At 47.4% G+C, this 25,770-nt stretch overlaps 1 protein-coding gene across 2 annotated transcripts in view; it reads right to left on the reverse strand.

The window, feature by feature from the left end:
- Positions 1-25,770, reverse strand: part of CORO2A (coronin 2A) — a 60,566-nt gene that overhangs the window by 13,226 nt on the left and 21,570 nt on the right. For both annotated transcript variants that reach the window (XM_075411205.1, XM_075411204.1), the window contains exons 2-6: positions 11,510-11,710; positions 7,723-7,839; positions 3,048-3,197; positions 2,319-2,498; positions 1,525-1,641 (exon numbers count right to left, since the gene is read on the reverse strand). In XM_075411205.1, the coding sequence (XP_075267320.1) occupies positions 1,525-1,641; positions 2,319-2,498; positions 3,048-3,197; positions 7,723-7,839; positions 11,510-11,710 (765 nt within the window). The remainder of the gene's footprint in view (positions 1-1,524; positions 1,642-2,318; positions 2,499-3,047; positions 3,198-7,722; positions 7,840-11,509; positions 11,711-25,770) is intronic.

Raw genomic sequence — 25,770 nt, forward strand, 5'->3', positions numbered from 1 at the left:
ACACCTTACCTGAAGCCCACCTGGCAGAGGCATATGAGCGCAGCCCTGAGAGAAGGGCCACACACAGACTTCTTTAAAGCTCTGTGGGTGGGAAACAGGTGCTCTGTCCCTGGCTCTTGACTGAGTGCAGCACCTCCTACCACTACATCATCTCAGGCACCTGATGACAGGTAGATCTGGTAAGAAACACTGCCTGCCTCTATGGGGGCCACCACTCAGACAGATGGAGGGGCTTTCGGGGCATTCCTGCATCGCACACTGAATTACTCATGTTCCCTCACTACCTCTAGTCAAGGCAATACCTCCACAATAGTACACCACCTTCCAAAAGAACAGCCTACATCAGCCAAGCAGTCTTCACACTGCACAGTGGGAAGGTACCCACCACAAGGGCAAAAGCTCCCCGTGGCCTTCTGCAGGTAAGCCATGTAGGAGCGCACAGCACACCACACACCAGGATGGCATGTCTTACACAACGCTATCCCTGCACTGCTGCTATTGTCACATAAACATGTATTTAGCATAGGGTTAAAACATGTATTTAGCATAGGGTTAATACATACTTTGTCCTGCAGAACTGCCCAGCTGCAGGCTCCAGAAAGCCAGAGCTTGTGTTCAGATGCAATGATTACATGGGTGGATGTGGACCTCAGATATGCCTGCCCCTAAGGAGGCTGTACATATCAGGCCTTCTCACTGTGTTCTTAAAATAAGTGTGGCCAGCTCCTCCAGCATCTCTGAAGCCAGTGAAACCCTGATGTGAGACCCATGTTCAGCTCTGTTGAAAGCCTCCAGACAGCAGCACAGTGCTTTGCCTCTCACATATGCAAAAAAGCCAAGTGGAAACATAGCCACATGGCAAATGGCAGACCTGGTCTACCAGCTTTGTCTGGTACAAAGGGTGACAGCACAACTAAGAGGCAGAAAATCATGCCGCAAGGTGGTTGACACAGAGGGACAAAGTGAGTGCTGACAAAGAAAAAGCATCTCACTGCATTTGAGAGGGGTAGAGGAGATCAGGGTTTCATAAGGCTAGCAGCCATCATGATAGGAGATCATCTCTTGGAAGTGACCGGTAAGTGCTACCTCAATACTTGACTGTCAGGAATCATCAGAAATAAAAAAATAAACCATACCTTTTGGGGGGTTAACCTGAGTAGGCTGTGTCTAGAGTTCATTCCTCTTTCCAGTACCAGTAACAATTTGCCAGTAAGATCAGTGAGAGCTGCTTTTAAGTCAGAGCTACAGTGAACACCCAAAGGTCCTTTGAATTATTTCTTCCTCTAGTGGGCACAGCACTCTTTCCATTCTGGGGGTCTTCTATGCTGAAAGCTTTGAGAGCTTCTTCAGAAACTCACACATAGTGAACAGTGTCACACCCATCAACCATTAAGAATTTGACAGATCACTTCTCAGTTGCAATTATAAACCAATTCTTGGGTATTTGTCAGGTGGAAAAGTTAAGGTGACAGCAAAAGAGAGAAAACTGAAGCTGGTATGGTTAAGGTTGCTGGTCCAACTCACTTGATCCCATAATGCAATTTGCCTGTTATTCCACCGAGAGGTTCCAGTAGAGAACAGCTTTTTCATGTTTCCAAGGAACAAGACTTTATTGACTCTGTGAGATTTGTAGCTGGCTTCCTATAGGAAAAGAAAGGACACTGCATAAATAAGACACCACCTACTGCATAGCTATATTTCATGTTACACGAGACCTTTGATTTAGTCACATCTGAAAGATCTGCTCAGTCTGGCTGAACTACAGTGAGCAGGATTTCAAGGGGACCCAAGAAAGGTGGCCTAAACTCTTGAGGAGCATTCCCAAAAGCCTAATGAATTTCTCTAAGTATTGATTTGTAAGACAGCAATCCCTATTAGTTGCAGGCAGGACTTTCTGTGTACACAAACCTGTGCAAATACCTATAAAATGCAGTCAGTTTCACCTTACCAACAGATATAAAGTACAGGCAACAAGAAGAAGCCTGGCAGCGGGACAAAAGTACACTCAAATCCACCTGTCCACCTGATCTCTACAAGCCCTCCCAAGGCGTCCTACAGAGTGCAGGAGGGAGCCATGAAAACAGTGCACTCCAGGAAGGGCTTCAGGGAGAAAGGAGCATGGTAGCAAGATGCAGAAACCCTCTTTTCAGCAATGACAGCAAGTGTTCCATGAAAAGTAAAAGGCAATAGCACCATCTGGAGCCTTGGGCAACACAGGGCACAAATGCATCTTCTTTAATGGCAATGAACATACCCAGAAGAAGAAAGAGTCCAATGGGTGAGATCAGCTGGACCACAAACCTCTGAACCCAACCTACTTGTAGGACTGTTCCTGCACGAGGGTCTATCAGCCGTATCTTTCTGTCCCTGCACGCTGTGGCAAGCAGACTGCCATCTGTGTTGAAAGACATGGAGAGGACCACATCCTTGTGAGCGTCAAGGATCTTCACTGGGTTCGAGATGACAGCCTCCTTGATGTCAAGGTTCCAGATCATTATCTGGGGCAAAATAACAAAAAAAATCAGCCCTTTGCTGCCTGACCAATTCAGGACTTTGTGTACCCTGCTCACTTCTTTCTCTCTTCTCTACAAACGTAAGTCTTACCATCGTAAGTGGTTGTTCTCCAGCATTTAAAATAATTCCTGGGACTTACAGCAATATATCAGCGACAGTGTCTGGTCAGAATGTCCAATATTCCAATTTCCTTTGCAACTACATTTTATACATAAAAATGGCCAGTATCAGTGCATGTTTGCACTAGCACAAGAACGAAGCCAAACAAAAGTGCATGACATTGCATATTGCATCCAATCCAGTAAATGAGAAGGGCAGACTAGACTTAAGTTCATTAAAGACTGGAAAATTAGCAAGTCCTTTTGAACTTGTAGCAATGTCCTTTTGCCTTTGGGGTCACCATGGAATTTCCCCCTGAAGAAGGCTTCTCAATTCTTTAGTATTATCTTACAGCTTGAAATTAAAACAAATTTCAAAACACTCTGCCAAACAGGGCATCCCAAAAGGAGAACTCCACAGAGAAGAGACCCAACCTTGTAGTCATAGCCGGAGCTGAAGAGGATGTTATTAGCAGTGGGATGCCATTCAATGAGGCCCACTCTTCGCACATGCCCAAGAAGTTCCTTCTTCGGACGGGTAACGTTTCTTGTCAGCAAGTGCTTGGGGATGTCCCAGATTTTAACCTGAATGGCACAGGATAGGTCTTTGTGAGATTCCTAAGAAGATAATTTGGAACTTGCCAATAACTATTATCCCCTTGGTACCACTATTCCCTTGGTAGTGAATAGGAATACTCCTGGCTTTATTGAATGCCCATCCTTTAAATTAGTATCTTTACTTTTCTGTGGGCCTGAAGATTACTCTTTCCCTCCTACCTTTAGCCAGTAGTTCTAAGAGTTTGTTCTAACTTGGCAATCCAACCCTTACACCTGGCCAAGCTGTCAGCACAATTACGAAAAGTTATTCATACGGATCTTGCAGACTTTGCCTCCTAACAAACTTTGAGCAGGAACAAGCAAATCTGAAACAAACTTCAGCAATGAGTCCCAGAAGGTATTATAGCCGTGATATTGATCCAAGCAGTCATCAAGTCAGTGCTTCCTGGTAAAAGAACTGAGAACTCCCCTGGTCAGGTCACAGCTATAGTACTGTTTGTCCCATAAAAAACTGCACCGGTGCTGAATACTTTGGAAATGACACAGCCATTTGTCAAAGTACACAGAAGCCGACCCAGGTGGCCACACGGCAGATGCCCTGAGCAGAGAGACTGGGCAGCACCCCGCTATAGTCACTCAACACTGGGAGTGTGCTGTCTCGTAACAGGTCTACCTGCAGCCTGGGATTCTAGAAGGATACTGCATGAAGACAAAAATCCTCTGTCCTCCGGGGCGGAAGAAGACAGTAGAGGAAACCTGCAAAAGGGGCTGAGCCTATGCAGATAAAACAAAAGAGTCTTTCCCATACTAACCGTAGAAGCACAAGTATTTAGGATGCTAACAGACGATTAGCCCTTTGGCTCAATGAAAATTGCTATGCTTGTCACAATTTTTCTAGGACTTAGCCAGAAGCAAAAGGGAAATGCTCTTTGAAGCAGATAGTTCATGGAAATTAGCCGCACCTGCCTGAGTCGCCCACTGTTTGGCTGATGAGGATCACACCTTGTAAGCCAAAGAAGGGAAGACACAAATTCTGGACCTGCTGGGAAAGATCATGAGCACCTTTCTCAACAGTGTTTAACCCACTGAGGAATCAAGCCAATCAGAAACCTAAGGACTGTAAGGCACCCAGAAGAACCACTCTACATGCTTCTGCTACACACCACTAAAGATAGCTGTGGTACCACCAAGACAAGCTCTAGAAATACTAGTTAACAGCCAAGAAACCTCTGAGGAATGAGTGTGATGGGAAACTTCCATCATCTTCACAGAAGCCTGTAGCCTTCCTCGAAAGTTCCAGGGTGACCCAGCCCAGCAACAGCAATTCGATGCATCCTTGCACACAAGAAAGAACAGTGGCTTATGTTAATGTTGAGAAACGGCAAAGAGCACCAGGCCTTTAACAACAGACTGCAAGGAAGGCTTTGGCTCTAATGTCCAGCCCAGTGGAAGTGGTGGACAACTCTGAGACCCTAAAAACCCTCAGACTCTCTCAGGACAGAGAAAGTGGTGCTGTGAAGGTGTCCCAACAGTACGTCCAATCTGAGCTCTCCAGTACAGGCCAGAACAAGTAAGACAGACATTGACCCCATGGAGTGAGTCTAACAGCAACCACTGAGATGAGGTGGGGATGGGAGCACAGCAAATCCAAGGAGAGCTGGAAAGAAACAAAATTATTTGGCCCAGGAGCGAGCAGGCTGCACTGCAGGAAGGCACACAGAAGATGAAGACAGACCCTTTGGAGGTGCACGAGGAGAGCACCAAAGGCAATGGAAACAAATGGCAAAATGGGCACTGCCTGGAGATCACAGGAGCCCTATTTTCCCCAGAAGCGTACTCAGCCTCTGGAAGAAGGGCCCAGTGAGGCCATGAGATCTGTAGCCTCAAAGATCTTACCAGCTTATCTGGGCAAGGCTTGGAGCAACTTGATTCAACCAGCCTGCTTTGAGCAGGGCTTGGACCATGTGACCTCCACAGATCTAGCTACCAGGTACCAGGAAAGACAGTCGCACTAAGAAACACAGTCTGCTGTCATTACTATTTAGTGGGAAGAGGTGACCCTATGCTGTGTCACTGTGGAGGACACCCCTAAGATCCCATTTCCTGGTGCCAGGACGATGATGGGAGAGTTGTACCAAAAAGAGAGAGTACAGTCACAAACAGCAAGGCCTCTTAGAACAACTTCTGGTGCTGAGACCAGCATCAAGCTCAGTGTTTCCATTCTTCAGCCTGAAGAATGATCCAGTGCCAAGTTTCAGCAGAAAATTGGAAAAGAAAGCAAACTGCCTTCTGCACAGATCTTGGGGTCCTGGTGGACAACAGAATAAATATGACGCAGCAGCATGCCCTGGCAGGGATGAAAGCCAGCAACATCCTGGTCTGCAACTACAAGAAGATAGGCACTAGATTAAGGGAATCGATTTTCCCCTTTATTCAGCAATCATCAAACAACAGCTGGAAAACTGCATCCAGTTCTGCACCTCCCAGTGCAAGAAAGATGCTGATAAACTTAACTGAGTCCAGTGGAGGCCACCAGGATGCTCAGCAGGCTTCAGCACTTGCCCTGTGAAGAGAAGTGAATGGAGAAGGCCTTGATCAGCCCGGAGAAGAGACAGCTTCAAGGCAAACTGACAGAAGCTTTCAGTACTTACAAGATTACTAAGAAAGTAGAGCCATGCTCTGTCCTGAAGTGCAGGGAGGGAGGACGGGATACAGCGGTCACTAACTGCACTATGGAGGTTCTGACTGCATACAAGGAAAAAAATTTCCCTGTGGGAGCAATGAAGAACAGGAGCAGGTTGCCCAGAGAGGTGGTGAAATCTCCGTCTGTTGGGGTCGATGTAGCTTGAGAATTAGCACAACTAGGCCGCTTAAGCAAAACAGTGTGATTTAACAGGCTTGCTGGAAAAGACAGCTAAGAATAGCCATTGAGAAAGTTCTGATAGCGCACATGGTGTGGGTTAGCAAAATAAGATGTGTTCAAGGACGTGGAGGCAGTCTGTTGCTATTAGCGTTAGTGCATAGTTGCCAATTATAAGGGAATGTGGGGCGTGTGAACAGCGTGTGATTTATGTCTGTAGCCTATCTGATGTAAGCGTAATCGTATGTACAGATATGGTAAATGCATATAACTGCACAAGTGAGAGAATAAAGTATTCTGACTGTGTATCTTAGCAATGCGTGTGAGAGTCGTTCCCGTCCTTTCACGGATGCTGAGACCCGGCATCCATCCTTGGAGGCTGTCAACACTCAGTTCCACAGACCTACACAGGAGGTGCGAGTAGAGACCGACCAAGCTCCCTTTCAACACGAATGGTTCTGTGATTCTGTAACTACAGCAGAAAGCTTGTGTGCATTCTCCATCTGAGGCTCAAAAGAGAGGACATGGCAGTCGGTGCCTTCCTGCCACAAGTCCTTCTGAGACAGCACGAAAACCTGGCAAACGGGTTGCAAGATAAAATAAAACCCTCATAGGCAACCCAGAAATTGAAAGAAGCCTTCAAAAAAGACATGAACATTGAAGGAAGCAAAGGCACGTCACTAAACAGGAAGGACAATTCCAAGAGCTTAGATTTCCAATTCAAGAGTGACTTTTGGCAAAGCTTAAACGCCAGAGGATGTGCACCAAGCCAGGGCTGGAGGAAATGACAAGGGAAACTTCTCTGATGCCGTGTGGCAGAGGGGGAATATACCCAGTGGGAGAAAACAGGTATGGGATCTCTAGAAAAAAGCATAGTAGTTAGTCAGATGTCCTCACTATCACAGAAGTCAGCATCACACATTTGACAGGACATGGAAAGCAACTTTTCCATGGGTAGATGTGGGCTAAACTGTCCCTTACAAGCACGAATTGAATCTTTCAATTCCTAATTAGTTCGCAGCTTCACTGAAGTAAAATTTATGACTGCATCTTAATTATACTAACTTCAGCCAAACCATTTGTTCCCTAAAACTTAAACCTGATGTGATATATTTGAAATGTTTTTAGAGGTTTGCATTAGCATGAACCTTCGCATTTCTGGAGTCTTACTGTGGTTTCAGCAGGAAAATGTTCATTTTATTTACGCCTTTTGCAGAATAGTATGATGCAGAGTCCTCAGCTACCACATAATTGATCCAGCATGACTTTACAGAGTAACTGAGTGCAGGAAGAAGTTCAAATTTGCTCTGCAGGGAAATAATCTGAAATAGCTGTTCCAGATTACATTGTGTTGAAGCTTTTATTCTAAAGTAAAGGAAAAGTTTCATAGCAATTAAACTTGAGTAATCATTCCATTTAAAAGTCACATTCTGCTTTTCTCATGCAAACACACCCAAAGACACGCAAGACCACACAAAATAGATCTCCCTCCTCACACTGATTTTGGTACATCACCTGGAAGGGATCACACAGGTCTGACTTCAAGAGAAAGACAGGAGTCTTACCTGACATTTTTATAAGTATCTATGTACTTTCACATCTCATCCATGGGCGTTTTGGTTTATGTTTTCTTTCTTTCCCCAAAAAGCACATTAGCCAGGTAATAACACAGAGACAAGCTGGTAAACTTACCGTGGCGTCTTCTGAGCATGAAGCTATTACAAAGTCATTGAACGGGTTCCACTTGATGTCCAGAACATTCCCTTTGTGACCACATATTTTGGGATAATGTGGGTCAAGCTTTCCTGTCTGGAAAAAACAAATATCACCAAACCTAAGGTGAGCCATGGAATTAGAGGACATTTTCGATGAAGATCCAAACCAGCTCCAGCAAGAAACCTCTTTATGTTTGTTACGTTCCAGATGCCCTGGGTGCTCCCTATCTGTTGAGAATGGGTTTTTGCTGTCCCTGCAAGGCAAGTCTTGATGATACCACCGAAAAGAAAGGCAAGAAGTGCTCAGGCCTTCCCAGGTACACACTGCTATCAAGAAATCCATGCAAACACAGCAGAGACGGCTGAAGTTAGAAGACAGTATTTCATTCAGACACTTAGAGGGGAAACGCTTATGAATGAGATGCATCTTCCACATTTTTTGAAGATCTTCCGGAAAAAAACCCAGAATCTCTTTCAGAAGACATTTCTTATAAGCAGGAAAAAAAATTAGTTTTATATGTTTCAGCCTCACCAGCTAGAATTTATTTTATTTTTTAAGCAAAAGACATCTCTGACACAAATTATAAATGCAGTGTTTCTTTCAACAATCTATTTATTTCTCTCTGACAGTGCTCAAATCCAACCATTCAATGGATTCAGTCAGCATTCTGGACTCTCAAAAAAAATGCTGTGTTTGGGCGGCATCTTCCCTGGTAAAAGTCCTGCACGAAGTGCACTAAGGAGTATTGAGTGGCTTGTGCCACATGGGGGCTGTGTTGGACCAGGATAAACCCATGCTGCAGGCACAGTTTCTGCTACAAAGTCAGTATAATTTATTGCATGCTGGTAGTGTGCTGGGGAATTTATTCTCCCTATCAGGAGCAGAAGTATGGGGAGCTCCGGGAACCACCTTGCATCCCAGACATCTCTCCAAGAGCAAAGGTCAGTAACCTAAGGAGAGAGACCCGGTGGTAAGCTGGAGATGCTTACCTGCTTACTTTTATCCCACCTGAAGGATCGTAAATCAAAATGAATGCAAATGCGTGGTCTGCTGGAAAGCAGACACTTCTGCTGGTGTGCTCCCTGCACCTCTCCAGAGGTGCACAGCAGAGGGGAACCGGTGCTGGCCCTAACCTGGATGTGGCTAGGATGTCGTTTCCCAGCCTTGAGAATTTGTACACTTTTGAATACAGAACAAGACAGGACAGGTGTAACTATTCTGGCTTCACCAGCAAGTTTGTCACATAGACTAGGACTAACATGCTTTGAACTGAACACCCAGAGGGCTTTGAGATGTGAAAGACTGTGCTTTTTTAGACTACAGTCTAAAACAATTCCCTTTTATAACAGTGACAATACAAAGTGGCTTGGGAAGGCAGAAGACAGATAAAAGGCCTTTAATAAGCAATGTTCCCCCACCCACGGTGTCCTTTTGCAGGCTTCAGGGTTTGGTTTCAAGCTGGCAACTCAATGGGCTGGGCAGCCAGCTCCACAGGGTTTCCTTGATCCCCATAGGAACTCCATTCCCTCCCAGAGCTGGCTACCTGTCTGCTCTCTGCTCCATTTGGGAGACTCCCAGACTGCCCTGAGCCCGCTCTGCCTGCCCCAACCTGCAAGGCTCTCCTACCCCCACATCCCCAGCAGGCTCAACAGGCCCTAGGAAAGGAGCCCTTGCCCTCCCAGCCACCAGTCCCACCTGCACCAACGCAATCCCACAGCCCTGGGACAGAGCAAGACCCACAACACAACAAGATGTCCTGGCTTTTAGCTGTTCCTCCACACTGTGGCATGCTTGGGGTGTGGCTTCTCCCTGTGAATCCAGTCCAAAGTAACCACGGATCAGCTGTCCGTCATGAGAGGGCAATACTGTCCTAGGCACATGCCTCCAGACCAGGCTGCCTTCAGTGCCCTGGCAGCCACGGGCACAAGCCAAGAGCCCAGTACGCTGTCTACCACAGGTCACCTCCACAAATACCATCACCAAGAGCACAAGTCGAAAGTTGCCACTTTTCACCAGGTGGCACCAGTTTGGAAGTGTGTCATGGAAAAAAAGTAACTGGTACCGCAGTCCGCAGACTAAGGGAATCCCTTTCTGTGGGTGGCTGAGGCCACTCTTTCCCCCCAGCATGCGTGAGGAACAGGTATTCGGAGAATGGCTGTATGAAGTACAGCACATACAACTCCTTCCTTGATCCACCACCAAAGGTCAATCCTTCAGAAACTTGCTGAACTAGGGGACCCATATCTGAACAAATACAGTTTGTAAACCAGCTCCTCTCCATAATTCCATCCTGTTTTGAACCCCTTCATTCTTCTGGGCTTGTCAGCATCCAGAGTAGTGAGCTCCTCATCTGAGCTGCAGAAATGTTCACATCTGCTTCTAATGATCTGCTTCCTGGTCTCCAGGATCCCCCTCAGCACACAAATCAAAAGAATTGCTGCTTACGCTTCTTGGCCACCCTCTTCACAGTTTTATGTATCTCCCTCATTTGTCTTTTTCCCCAGACTGACTGAGGCCTAACCCACAAAGTCTTTCCTCACATGAAAGCAATTTCACATTTGTGTGTACTTTAATTATCCTTTTCTGTATCTTCTAGTTCTACCATGCCTTTGACTTCTATAAGCAGTATTTCACCTCTGGGTGGAGTAACTGAGTAGGTGTTAAGAGTGGAAGAATTGCTACTGAAGGCTAGACAAACTGAGAAGAGGTGAGAAGACAGAAGAATTAATAGGGAGCAGTGCAAGCACCTTCAGCTCAATTTGGTAACACTCAGAGTCGAGTCCCACCCCACATCCCACAGTCACCAGTTGCCTGATTATAGATGCAGCTCTATGATAAAGACAAGTTCTTCAGCCTCAACACATCATGGTCGAGGGGGCAGAGGTGACTCAGTCAAGAGAAACAGGGTAGTGGTTTATTTTAGAAGGACTGTCTCTGAACAGCACCAGCGGTGAAGGAGCCGAATAAACAAACTCTAGAAGGGCCGGGAACTGTGCTGTGTTCTTCAAGCATAGCCAGTTCACCTTCATCCTTAGCAAATATATATTGAAAAAGTGGCATTGCAATAACACCATCAATTAACTTTTAATTAAAGGCTGAACTTTTGCCTTTCATCTGTTCTGCCCTGATTCCAGAGAGCTCATAATCTTATATTGAAGTTACGCCACATTAATGTGTGCCTAATTTTTCTGAAGCAATAAACATCAGACAGTCAGCTTCTCCCTCTCATTAGATACCTAAGCCATCAAAACCCATAAACATGGGATTTGTTTCTGAAAGGTAACTTTTTCCAGCATCAGCACTTGAAGCTTAAGAGCTTCATTGCCTGATAACCATGTCTCCATTCATCCACAAAGGAGAAGGTAGAGCAAAACATAACGTATTCTCCTTTCGTCACAGCTGAAGCCATGCCATTAGAGCACCTTTCAGTTTTTGCCCTCTGTACCTACTGCTTTTTTATTTGCAATTTCTCCTAGAAGAAAAACATCTGAACAGCACAGTTCCTGCTGAATATACAAGAAAGGCAAATGAGATAAGAAATGCAGGAAGGTGTTAAAAAACTGCAAGCAGCAATGTAAGACATGTAAGCACACACATGCCAAGAATAACCTGCCAGGGCATCTGGGGCCGCTTGAATCATTTTAAACATCAGGCAACAGCATTAAATGAATATCCTCTGTGCAACCTAGCTCCCTAGAAAGTCCATCGCTCCTCCAGTCTCTCAGTGTGCTTGTGAAAGCCATCTCACCTCGGCAGAGCTCACCTGGTTGATGGGAATGACGAGGAAGGCCCCTCCGCCCGCGCACTCAGTCACCACTGCAATGAAGTGGGGGTTCACAGCACAGAATTGGTTGTCATAGACGTTGCGCGTGATGGGCACACAGTCGTAGCACTTCTCCTTGCTGGCGGCTTTGCCATACACATGGCGGAACTTGGAGCTACGGTACTGTGGGTGCCACGACATCTGCAAGGGGAGAAACACAACACCCCATGACACACGGACCAGTCGTCCTGGCAAGACTTGCAGACCCCCACTCCCCTCTCCACAGCACAGGCTCACCCTCCCCATTCAGGATCCTTGCACCAATGCCCAGCCAGCTAGCCACAGCCGTATTTTTTTCTGCTGGCCCTCACCTCCTTGGCACGACCTGTCTCTGCACCCATTGCACACCTCTGATGGAGAGAGGAGAGCGCAGGAGAGAAAAGACAGCTCTCCATCACCACCCAGCTGGGCTATGCATGCACCAGCAGTCCCCATCGCTGGGGCAGGGCCACATGGCAGCAAATTAAAGACAAGACGAATCCTGGTTGCACAGAGCTCCGGAAGCATGAAAGATACAACATTTTGGATGAGGAAAGCCTGAAAGATGCCAAGTAAACAAGCCAGTCTGGACATTTGCTTTGTTTGGCCCTCAGGTGGTTTAGGACCAAAAACAAGTCTAAATTTTGCTCACATGAAGGGAAAAAAGAGGTTTGGTAGATCACAGGAATAGTTACAGCCACCTGTTGTTTTTTTTCCTCACTGACAATGACGTTCTGCATGTCTAGTCTATAACTGCACCACAGCCCTCTGACAGACAGCATTTTAAATGGTGCTTTAAGCATGCTGAATACAAGAATCCCTCCCCACAGTAACCAGTGAAACTTAGTGGAACTGATGCAGCTGATTTCAAATAGGAAACTATCAGTGTTGAGCAGAAAAGCCAATTCAGACTAGTAACTCCCGCTCTTTCCACAAGACCTAGACAGTAAAAAGCACACAGCAGGCACAGTGAGAAGATCCTACTGCCCAAAGCAAAAGAAATGCAGATCAGGCAAGAAGGTTATGGGTCAAAGAGAGCCCCACATAATCAGCTGGGAGTCTGAGCAAAGACTCTGAGAGGGCTTGGTTTTGCCCCATATCAATCTGTTTAACCTGCGTTTGTTGAACAGTATTATCAGTGGTGCTGGATCAACAATACCCCAGTTCGAGAGGGGAACCCAGCCAACCCAACCAAGTAGCTCTTGAGTTGCAGCAAGACTCAGACCGCTCACTCACATGGGTAAGCACTTGAAGGCAAGCACGCACTCAATGGCAGGAAGCCAAGCGATTCATTGTCTGACAAGCAGGGGTCTAAGCAATTCTAAACCAAAACGTCCTTGTTGTTGGGATGGTACTGCATCCTCCTGGGATGTCTATTAAATGCTAGGAATCCGTACTGCTTGATCCTGGGCAGTCAGACTGGAGTTTTACAAGCACTCTTCAACACAAAGATTCAAAAAGCTCACACCTCACATCACACTGGAAGACTTGGGCTGTGAATGGTGCTAGGACGCAAGTTCAGTCCTATTCCCTGTCTCCTCCCAGTCTACTGGCACAGCTCAGAGCCAACCCCACCTTGGACAAATACACATGCCTGTGAAAAATCAGTCCTGGTAGATCACTGGTCACTTTCACAGTCATTTTTGTTGCTCACTTTTACCTTGGCATGTTTTACCTATGTTAACCCTGCATTTGTCCATATTCTTAGCTCATTAAACTTCTTATGCAGAAAACATTAGGTGCAGAGGATATCCGACACAGTGAGGGCTACCTGTTCCACACACAAAAAAAAAGAAGTGCAAGGTTTTTGAAGAAAAAAGCAGCAATCCTGGGAAGCTAAACTTAGAAGAAGGGATGTTCACAGGCAGAAAGAAAGCTGAGGTTATATTCAAGTGGCTAGCTCCCCAAACAGCCCCAGAGGTGCAGTGTTCTCAAACAACTTCACGCTCATTACTGCTTTAGTAGTTATGTTCACTTACACCGGTGGGAAAAAAAAAAATCACTGTATTGTCTGGATGCAGCAGTTCCTTCTTACAGCTGGAACATTATCTTTTCAAAAGGAAATTAATTGCCTGGCTCCAAGGAACTTCTAGCTAAGCTGCTCTTGAGATGGGAGAGAGTGTGTGGTCTGGTGGCTCAAGGCTCCTCTGCAGAAAGGAGTCACCAAGCACACAGAAGATATTCATTATTGTGGTACAATATTGCAGCAGGTTCTCCAGTCACTTCTTATCCTCATCCTCCTCCCTCTACCTTCCTGGAAGGAAGGGGTTGGTTTATTCTCTCCTTCTCTTGTACATCAGCCATCTGGACCACCCTCCACTCTTTGTCCTGCTAGACACAATGCCATATTTGTTCCTGGGAGAGACAGTATGACTAGGTACCACGTCCACTCTCCAGGGCTGAAGGTGGAGCAGGGTGACTGGCCAGAGAGAAGAGAGGCATCCCCACTCCTTCCTCTTAACAAGAAGAGGGGAAAGCACCACAACAAAGGCAGAGCTGGGCAAAAACCACTCCTGGTCAGGCAAGGGGAAGAAGCATGTTTTCTACAGTACCTCCCATTCAGGGGTCAAAGAACCTGTTCTGGTGCAGCTGGAAAAAAAGCTGCACTTGCCTTCTTACACAGGTGTTAGAGAAGGCAGCTCTGCAAACGCTGTGTGGGAGACGAGGGTCCCCTCAGCTTACAAGCAAGCACAAGGAGATGCTGGTTTCTGATACATCTTCTGCTCCCAGAGGTGCTGCAGTGTGGCTTGAAATGCCACGACACGTTTGCAGTGCGAGAGCATTGCAGATGCCACTTCTGAAACCAGCTGTGGTGAGACACACAGAGAGCCAAGCAGCAGCCTGGAGAGAGAAGCCGGGAAGGGCTGGGCAAAACACTTCCCTGCAAGGCTGTACTTCAGCAGCTCCCCAGTGCCTGTTACAGAAAAACAACATAATGTTATCTGTTACTCTCCTGTACCAGGCACAGATAAATGGTCTGTCCTTTTATATTCTCCACCCCAGCAAGATTGTCGGCTACTCAAAACAGCTTCATTGCACAATGGAAACATCTTCCTGGCAGTGAGCAGAGGTGACCACCTGGGCCACCGGCAGCATTTCCCACTGCTCACCCGTGGAGGCAAGCCCACCTTGAATCCTCTCCCATCTTTGGTGAGTCCTGCAGTAGAGCAGTCCCTGCCTTCCCCATAAGGGTCTTTAAACTCCCAGATGACCCCCACACACCAGCTAATTTCACATCAAACGAGTCAGCCCAAGCCGTGCCACACTGCCACATTTCCACGTCCATCCCACCCTTGCCTACCACCCTGATATTAGGAGCAGGTCCTCTTACTGCTGGGGACAGGGGGCAGCCTGGGGCTGCCGCATCGCCAGAGTGGGCTCCCTGGGCCACACGGAGCTAACTGCAAAATGCCCCTGGAGCAGGAGGCAGAGGCACCTCCTCGTGATCCCTCCTCCACCATCTTCATCAGTACAGGCTTGGGGCGGACCTGCTGGAGAGCAGCTCTGCGGAGAGGTACCTGGGTGTCCTAGTGGACGACAGGTTAACCATGAGCCAGCAGCGTGCCCCGGCTGCCAAGAAGGCCAATGGCATTCTGGGATGCATCAAGAGGAGTGTGGCCAGCAGGTCGAATGAGGTTTTCCTTCCCCTCTACACTGCCCTAGTGAGGCCTCATCTGGAGTACTCTGTCCAGTTCTGGGCTCCCCACTTCAAGAAAGATGAGGAGCTACTGGAGAGAGTCCAGCGGAGGGCTACAAGGATGGTGAGGGGACTGGAGCATCTCTCCTATGAGGAGAGGCTGAGGGAGCTGGGCTTGTTCACTCTGAAGAAGAGAAGGCTGAGAGGGGACCTTATAAATGCTTACAAATATCTGAAGGGTTGGTGTCAGGAGGATGGGGCTAAGCTCTTTTCAGTGGTGCCCAGCGACAGGACAAGGGGCAATGGGCACAAACTGAAGCACAGGAAGTTGCGTCTGAAGATGAGGAAGAATTTCTTCCCTCTGAGGGTGACGGAGCACTGGAACAGGCTGCCCAGGGAGGTTGTGGAGTCTCCTTCTCTGGAGGTATTCAAGACCCGCCTGGACAAGGTCCTCTACAGCCTACTGTAGGTGACCCTGCTTCGGCAGGAGGGTTGGACTAGATCCACAGAGGTCCCTTCCAAACCCCTACCATCCTGTGATTCTGTGATCTTTCTGTGGCAAGCACGAGACCTAGTGTACGAGTAACTTTTCTCAGTTCTTCCAAATATGATGAGGCTCTGGCTGCACTTTCCACCTACCTCCCTTCATTCAAGGGCCCATCACTCTGCAGGACCTTCTCACCAACCTCCTGAGCACACAGGCTCACGCTTCCAGAGAAAAAGGGAGCTGGACAAGGAGATCCTGACAGTAGCAGGGCTACGTCTGCTCCCCTTCTTCTCACAGCACCAGCCAGAGCCCTGGGTAACCACCACCTCCCCAGGCCCATCCTGGGGTGATCGGATCTGCCACGGAGCTCTGCTCAGTGCTCCCTGCAGGGTCCTGCTTTTCCACTTTCGGATGTTCACTTCCCTCTTATCTGTTTTCAGGTTTTGTTAGTTTTATTTTATATTATTTGACTTCCTCCCAGGTTTCCTCTCCTTTACTGCCATCAGAAGACGGTGCAGAAGAACAGACAGGGGCATCAGGCAAAAGAAGGTGACCACTGTCCAGATATGCAGGGCTGGGCTTAGGGAAGCTAAAGCCCACCTGGAGTCCAGTCTGACAAGGGATGTGAAAGGCAACAAGAAACGTTCTTACAGGTACCACAGCAGCAAAAGGACAACTAGGGAAAAAGTGGGCCTGCTGAGGAATGGGGCAGGAGCCCTCATGACAAAGGACACAGTAAAGGCCGAGACACTGAATGGCTTTTTCACCTCAGCCTTTACTGCTAAGATGGTCCTTAAGCTATCCAGGACCCCTGAGACCTGTGGAAGATCCAAGGTAAGGAAGACTTGGATGTAGTTTATCTCAACATTAGCAAGAGTTTTGACACTGTCTCCCATAACAGCCTCATATACATATACAAGTACAGACTAGATAAGCAGACACTGACGTACGTAGACTGTAAACTGGCTGAACTCCTGGGCTCAAAGGCTTGTGATCAGCAGCATGAAGTCCATCTGGAGGCCAGTCTCCAGTGGTGCATCCCAGGAACAGACACTGGGGTCAATGCTGCTTAACATTTTCATTAATGATCTGGATGATGGGCCAGAGTGTACCCTCAGCAAGTCTTCAGATGACACAAAACAGGGAGGAGTTCCTGATAACACCAGAAGGTTGTGCTCCCATCCACAGGGACTTTGACAGGCTGGAGAAATAGGCACACAGGAACCTCATGAAGTTCAACCAGTCCAAATAATAACTCCATGCACCAGTATATGCTGGGTGCCAACTGTCTGGAAAGCAGCTTTGCAGAAAATAACCTGTGGGTCCAGGTGCACAACAAACTGACCATGAGCAACGTACTCTTGGAGCAAAGAAAGTCAATGGTCTCCTGGGCTGCAGTAGGAGGAGTGTTGTCAGCAGTTTGAAAGAGGTGGTCTTTCCCCTCTGCTTGGCACTGGTGAGACACACCTAGAGTGCTGGGTCCAGTTCTGGGCTCCCCAATACAACAGAGACATGGATATACTGGTCCAGGCAAGGTGCATGAAGACAATGAAGGGACTGGGAGCATCCCCCTTATGAAAAGAGGTTGGGACAGCTGTGACTGTTCACCCGTAGAAGAACAGGCTGAGGAGGATCTAATCAATATGTACAAATATCTCAGGAGGTGGAATAAAGAAGACAGAGCCAGATTCTGCCTAGCAGTACTCAGCAACAGGACAAGAAGCAATGGGCACAAACTGAAATACAGAAAACTCGATTTAAATACAAGGAAACCTTTTTTTTTTTTTCTGTGAAGGTAGTCAAACACTGTCACAGGATGCCCAGAGAGGCTGTGGAGTCTCCATCCTTGGAGATACTTCAAACTTGACCAGACATGGTCCTAGACAGCCTGCTCTAGTTGACCCTACTTTCAGCAGGAGGGTTGGACTAGATGAGCTCAAGGGATCCCTTCCAAACTCACTGTTCTGTGATTCTGTGACTTTAGGGCCTCAGGATCTCGGCCATGTGTATCTTGTGCTGCCCTAAAAATGCGACTGGCAACATACCAAGATGCACACTCATATGATGTGGACTTTCAACTTAATAAACCCTGAAGTTTGTCTTGCAGGCTCAGCTCTCCCATCTGTTCCTCTGACAGGAAGTAATAACAACACATTTCTTCCCCATTCCATGAAAACTGCTGTTTGGAGGGGCAACCATTTTAAAAACTATACAAATAGCAACAGTTATAAGGGGTGGGAGGGAGAAAGAGAGGGAAAATACACCAACATTTTGTCAACAATACAGGACTTTTTTTTTCATCACAAAAACTTGCATCATGACCTCAAAAAAAAAGGCACATTTCTGTGTTTTATAGCACCCTCAAATTAAATGCTTTGCATAGTCCCTTAACAATATGCCTTCCTGGTTATTTTTTAGGACTAAAGGCTTTCTCCCAGCACTGCAGGGCTGGCCCCAGTGTACAGAGGGTCTCTCCTTGCACAGCCATGTCTGAGCAGGGTAAGCCAGCACAGGCAGAGCCCAATGTCCTACAAATCCAGGGTGTGCAGCACCGGGCAATCCTTGAACCCACAGCTCATGGATCCTTAAGCTCATCCCACCTGCTTACGGGGCAGCAAGGAGCCAGGGTGCCCACAGCAGGGGCATGCAGATCATCCTGTTGTTTTGAGGAAACACAGACATATGGTAGCCTAATCCAGACCCAAACAAGAGCACCTTCTCCTCTGGTGCACAGTAATTTGTGAAACAGTCACAGCAGCCAGGTCAGCCCTAACAGTCCAGAAACTCAAGATATCGGCAGCACTTTATTAGCATCTTTGATATCCTTGTCATTGATGGTGCCAGGAGCTGGAGGGCGTATAAACCAGGAAGTTATTTTCCTTATACCCTGAGGAACGCCTGAAAGAAGATCAGTGGGCACCTTATCTCCTGGAAATACCAGACCTTGGGTGTGGCTCCATACACTGTCAAGAGCTGACCTCTCCAGCACACACTCCTGGCCTATTTGTGTTCCAGCACTTTCAGTCCCATCCACGAGCTGCTTTCTCTTGCTCAAAGACCAGAAAATTAAGGGGGCGGAGGGGGGGTCTGGAGGGGGCAGGCCGCATTTAAAAACAAACAACAAACGCACAGGGAATTGGAGTGTCTTTGGCAGCGATAAGATCTTCTCAGCCCACCAGGGAACCACGGCCGGGCAGAATGACAGGTCACTCCAGGAAAGGAGGAGTAGCTAGAACCAGATCCTGCCTCGTTCCCCTGTGAATGGGAAATGCCATGGCTGGGCACTCATAGTGGGCTGTGCTGCACCCAGTTGCGGCAGGGAGGAATTTAGACTACATCAAGGTCTGATGGGAGATCCGTCTGTAACCTGACGAAAAAGTTTAGGGGCAGGAAATCCCACCTAGCGTGCCCATCTCCTATACTGCACACTCTTCAGTGTGTGCTAGCCTTCTGCTCTTCTCCAGTCCTCAGCGAACAGCAAACTCCAAAGCACACACATACCATCTGCCACCCAGCATCTCCTATCATGTCATGCACACGAAATGTAACGGCAGATCCCCATACTGGGAAGGGAGAGGTGACACCAGAAGACGTGGGAGCCAGGACCTCCATGCATCAATAAGGTTGGAAAAGACCTCTCAGATCATCAAGTCCAACCATCAATCCAAACACCACCATGCCTGCTAAACCATGTCCTGAACATGTTTTGAACACCTCCAGGGATGGCGACTCCATCACCTCCCTGGGCAGCCCGTTCCAACACTTCACAACTCTTGCAGTAAAGAAATTTTTCCTAATATCCAATCTAAACATCCCCTGACACAACTTGAGGCCATTGCCTCTCGTCCTATCGCTAGTTACCTGGGAGAAGAGACCAACACCTGCCTCACTACAACCTCCTTTCAGGTAGTGGTAGAGGGCAATAAGGTCCCCCCTCAGCCTCCTCTTCTCCAGACTAAATAACCCCAGCTCCCTCAGCTGCTCTTCATAAGACTTGTTCTCTAGCCCCTTCACCAGGTTCTTTGCCCTTCTCTGGACACGCTCCAGCACCTCAATGTCCTTCTTGTAGTGAGGGGCCCAAAACTGAACACAGTACTCCAGCTGCGGCCTCACCAGTGCCAAGTACAGGGGCACGATCACCTCCCTGCTCCTGCTGGCCACACTATTCCTGATACAAGCCAGGATGCTGTTTGCCTTCTTGGCCACCTGGGCACACTGCTGGCTCATGTTCAGCCGGCTGTCGACCAACAACCCCAGGTCCTTTTCCATGAGGCAGCTTTCCAGCCACTCCTCCCCAAGCCTGTAGCATTGCATGGGGTTGTTGTGACCAAAGTGCAGGACCAGGCACTTGGCATTGTTGAAACTCATACAACTGATCTCGGCCCATCGATCCAGTCTGTCCAGATCCGTCTGCAGAGCCTTCCTGCCCTCAAGCAGATCGACACTCCTGCCCAACTTGGTGTCATCTGCAAACTTACTGAGGGAGCACTCAATCCCCTCATCCAGATCATTGATAAAGATATTGAAAACAAAACTGGCCCCAAAACTGAGACCTGGGGAACACCGGTTGTGACCAGCTGCCAACTGGATTTAACTCCATTCACCACTGGGCTTGGCCATCCAGGCATTTTTTTACCCTGCGAAGAGTACACCTGTCTAAGCCACGAGCCTCCAGCTTCTCTAGGAGAATGCTGTGGGAGACAGCATCAAAGGCTTTACTGAAGTCCAGCAAAGTTTATTAAGTCCAGCAAAGTTTACTAAAGTTTAGCAATGGCCATCATTCCTGCCATTAACAGGTCAGAGTAGCTCCTTTCAAATGTATTACTGTTCAGGGTCACTATTAAGAGTGGTATAATGGTTGGTGAAGGCCAAAAGTTTAATTTGAATTCATTTGTTCAATGCTGCATTTGAACTGAAACTTTCTCTACTGCCCTCATGAAAACAAGCAGGCCCTATTTCCCTGAGATTAACCTCAACAACTATATGGGACTGCAAAAAGGGCGTGTGGAGGCAAAGAACCATCCCATCCAGATGCAGACCTGAGGATGATGAAACCTGAAAGGTTTCCTTCACTGAAAAGGAAAGAAACCGAGGAACAAAAGCATTCAAAGTGGCACAAAACAGTATCTGGAGAACTCCCAGGAGTCGAACAAGCCCAGTGAGCACAAGAAACTTCTCATCTTGGCTAGACCACCTGGACCTCCTTTAGGGAAGGTGTCTGAGGTCTCTGGCTACAGAAACTTTTTCAAGCTAATCAGGAGGGAAATTGCCAACCTGTTTGCAGAGAGCTGGCTCTCCGTGCCTAGGGCTGTTCCTGGGCCACTCCAGTGCCCAGCTCCTGTGGCACCAGGCTCCAGACATGAACTAAGCCCCTCTCTCCACCTTCGTGCACAGCACATGTGGGGGCCTGGCAGCACCCAGCATGGATCCACCGAACATTCATCCATTGAGACACAAGTCCTTGGCCCCTTCTGTCCCCACGCCAACACATATTCACATTTCACTGACTTAAGGCTGTAGAGGGAGGAGGCTCACTGCCAACTCACAAATGGGTATCCTACTCTACTAGCCATAAGATCATCTTTATGCAAAGCCATAAGATACCTTTATGGTTTCAGCAGGGATAGAGTTAATTTTCCTCCCAGTAGCTGCTATGTTTTGGATTTAGTATGAGAAGAATGCTGATAACACTGATGTTTTCAGCTGTTGCTGTGAAATCAAAGACTTTTTCCAGTTTCCCATGTTCAGCTAATGAGCAGGTGTGCAGGAGCTGGGAAGGAGCACAGCCAGGCACCCAGCCCAAGCTGGCCAGTGGAAATATTCCATATCATGGACATGATGATAGTTTATGAATGGGGGTTGGCTGTGGGGCAGGAATCTCTCTTCTCTTTTCTGTGAGTTTGAATCATCTCTTGTCCAGGAGCTTGAACTTTTCCAGGAGTATGGTCTTTTTGGGGATTTCCACAAAACTCATGAAATCTGTGAGTTTTGGGTTCCACAATCGCTGCTTGGGGACTGACTGTGAACTGGTCATCGGGTGGTGAGAAAAATTATATTGTGTATAGTTTGTTTTGCAGATTCAGTAGTAGCAGTCATAGCAATAATAGTAGTATTTACTTTATTGTCTCATTAAACTGTCTTTATCTCAACCCTTAAGTTTTACCTTTTGACCATTTCTCCTCCCCATCTCACTGAGGGAGGAAGAGGAGGGGTAAACGAGCGGCTGTCTGGTGCAAAAGACTATATTACAATCCTAGTATGGAAGCAGGGCTCATAAAGGCTGCATGGGCTGCAGAAACAGCACTCAATTCAGACAATGCATAATTTCTAGCCTGAATAACAGCTTGTAAGCTCTAACAGAAAGCTCTCCATCTCTGCCTGCTGTCAGGTAAGCAAGGGGAGAAGCCTGTCTCTCCCCCTGACCTCAGGACTACCGCAGTGATCAAAGGACAGCCAGAACTCTTCTGGAGACCAGAATCTGGCACAGCATCTCCTGAAGGGACAGACTTGCATCCTCTCCCCATCCAAACACACACTGAGATGCTCTCACTCCTCAGAACACCCCATGCCTGGGCTGAGAGCCTTCCAGTTCATCATGCATGATGTGGATGGTACATGTCCCTCGACAAACATTTGTTTTCTGTTTTCTTGGACGGCTCACCTCTGAGCAGGGTACAAATACATGCCAATGAATTAATAAAGCTTATGCTTGCTTCACACTCCCCCAGTTGTGCAAATGAAGCCTCAATTCTTCTAGAGACCTGTTCTCCACATGGCCTGTATTGCGCTCCTGCATGAAAGCTGCCCTAGCATCAGGAGACATGGGCTGAAATCCAGCCATACCTCTGGAGACCTTGCCCGAGTGCACTCCTGGAGAAAGCACATAGCATGACAATCTCCCAAAACACTTTCAAATACTGTTTTCTATTGCTCATAGGCAGGTTTCCAGACTCTGCCTATACCTCAACTGCCACTTTGAAAAGTCCTTCAGATGTTCAGATGATCCAGCTTGGGAAAATGGACTGTCTTCCTCACCTGTCCTTATTGCCAGAGAATCAAGAGAATTTACAGTTCTGAAGGACTTCTCTGATGTCCAAATGTCTTGAAATAACTGATAATTTGAAAAGGAGAGGGACCAACAGAAAAAAATAAATTTACCCCTCATTCCTTCTCTTACATGTAGGGTCAAACAGAGATAAAAAGGGAAGAAAGGAAAGAATGTAAATGCTAATAAGGGGGATTTTGAAAGTTACAATGAACATTTCCATCTAAAATGCCACGAAAACTTTTCATTTATCTTTTCATTTTCTCTTTTGGAATGCTAAACTTGTATTGCATAGGTAATGCCTTTTCCCTCTCAGCTTCATTATTATTAGGTGACACTTCTATGGCCAAAAAACCCATAGGGCAGTCTTGCTAGTCTGTTAAAAGCACTGTTTGCAAGTATCCAAGGAGAGTGTCACAAGAGATTCAAACTTCCAGCTCCATGCAAATAAGCAGACTGAATCTGGCACAGGGATACATAACTAGAAGGCTCCAGACAAGACACACATCCTCTTCTCAGTCGTGTATCAGCACTCCATTAAATAAAATCTTTACATGCACTCAGGTCTGAGTAATAAAATCAAACAAAAACAACGATCACTGGCCTTCCCAAAATCTGCCTAGGTCCATGATTTTCTCTGGCCCCTTCTCTCCTACAGTGTTCAACTCAGTTTCATTCATCTTATCCTTCTCTCTTGCTAAATCCTCCCTCCTCCTCTCCCTGTCCTTTTCTTCCACACAGCTGATCCTCTCAAAATTCACCCCTCCCCATAAAAAAATGAATAATGTAACTTGCTGCCAAAAGACAAGAAGAGTCACTCTGGGAGACCTGAAAAGCCTTTTCAGCTATCTTGTCTCTGCCAATGGCAATTAGACAATGCTTAGAGCCAGATGACAAGAGCAAGATGTACATGAAGTCAGCTTCAACACTGCCCTACACTGAACACCAACCTGCATATGAGAAATAGGAGAGACATTCCCGTTCCCAGTACCCCAGGACTTGTCGAAAGGAAGCAATTAAATACATTATGTTAAATGAGGCAATTAATATATCATGAAATACTGCTGGTTTTCTGCCTGAGAGCCAGCTACATGCACTGTAAATTTCATGACATGACTCCATACAGAGCAGATCGTACAAGAGAGCTCAATAAAAAGTACACCCACCCTCCTCACTCTGCTGTCCCCGCAACAGACGTATCTTGAAGCAGGAAGAATCTGCTACCTGCTCCCAAACCAGGCTTGTGCATTCTTCACACAGGCACAAGGTCTCGGTTTCAGTGTTTCCACTTTACAGAGACTGTTGGCCCCTCTTCTAGTCAGAGAGGCGTGTTTCTTGCTGCATCTTGCTTCTTGCTGAATCACTGCAGAGCAGGCTGCTCCACCATTTTCTGTTCTTACCTAGCCAGCATCAGGGCACAGCTGGGGGGGGAGCAGTGCAGTACATACATCAGGTCAGCAAGGTCAATACTTCTTACACCTCCTGCAGAAGACATCTGTCACCTGGATGTGGTACACGAGCAAGACTCACATACAATCACATTTCACTGGGAAACAGCTGCTCTTAGCAGCTGACGAACTGACCAAGCCAAGTAAGTCCCAGGTCCACCCAGCTAGACTGGAGTGGTTTTGGCAAAGACAAATACATCAAATCATTATATCTATTCTGAATAATGCCACAATGTTTCCCCCACAGATCAAAGACCTCTGTCCCCGAGACCCGGTATTGCAGGCCACGTGCTTCAATACACCCTGGCCTTGCAGCTGAAGACGAGCGTTCAAAGTGACAAGCATTGAAAAAACAGCGTGTAGAGGAACTTTTCCCTCCCAGGTAGTTTTAAAACTTTCAACCTCACGCCACTCCACATGCACTTCTCACCCTTTCTTCTTGCCTTATGCAGAGAAAAGGCTGTTGGCTGCAACCCTGACAGGAGCACACTGATCACATAACAAGCAAGGAGCAAGAAAGGTCCCTACTTGTTGTGCTGGTCTGCAGGTGCCACTTTCCAGCTACAACCAGCGCTGGGTTTCAATTTCCCATCCCATGTGTCCTTGTTTGCCACCAGCCTTCCTTGCAATGAAAAGGGCTTCGTTAGAAACAGCTGAGTGGGAAAATGTGTCCTCTTGCTAAATCAAGCAAGTATTGTAATAAGATACAGTTTTCTGCAAGTTGCATGCGCTCATCCCGGCAGGGTTTTGGACAACAGGACAGGGTCTCTCATGCTAACATGGATCAGACTCAGGCAGGAGCAGTCAGCCTGTTGGAGCACTGTCTGGTCCGGCCATCATTCGTTCTACCCTACACAAACATTATTGCCAAGTGATTTCACCAGAGCAGCCATCTCTTTATACCTCACCCTGTTCCCACCCTCCTCTCTCCCCTATCATCACAAGCAGCAGTAAGGGACATTTTTATCACAGATGTTAGCGAACAATCCTCTGGCTCAGAGCAAGGCCACCCCCAGCACCACATCAGCGTGGCTGCAGCTTTCTCCAGCTGTACCTTGCAAACGCCCAGGAGGGAGACCGCCCTCACTCTCCTGGTGCCCTACACCACTGTCTTTAGGTTGATCTACCCCAGGGACTTCTGCTCACAGCTCTCCATGCATGGCCTGGAGAACGAGCAGAGCAGGGAGTACTTTCAGAGACAGCCACCTCCTGCCCCCAGAGCGGACTCACCAGCAGCCTGGGGGGAAGCCTCCTGGGTTGGGCTGGTAAGTCTTTTAATAACAGGGTCACTAATGACATGGGTGTACTCATAAACACCAAGTCCTATGCACCTATGCACCACCAGGCAGATGCCATCCCTGGTTTGTAGCTAGAAGGAAGAAAGAGAGAAAGGAGAGAAAGGAGAGAAAGGAGAGAAAGAGAGAGAGAAAGAGAGAGAGAAAGAGAGAGAGAAAGAGAGAGAGAGAAAGAGAGAGAGAAAGAGAGAGAGAAAGAGAAAGAGAGAGAAAGAGAAAGAGAGAGAAAGAGAGAAAGAGAGAGAGAGAAAGAAAGAAACTAAAGGAGACCCCTCAAAACACCATGGGAATCACTGCACTGTCGCACTGT

This window comes from Opisthocomus hoazin, chromosome Z, assembly GCF_030867145.1.
Source record: "Opisthocomus hoazin isolate bOpiHoa1 chromosome Z, bOpiHoa1.hap1, whole genome shotgun sequence".
Taxonomy (NCBI): Eukaryota; Metazoa; Chordata; class Aves; order Opisthocomiformes; family Opisthocomidae; genus Opisthocomus; species Opisthocomus hoazin.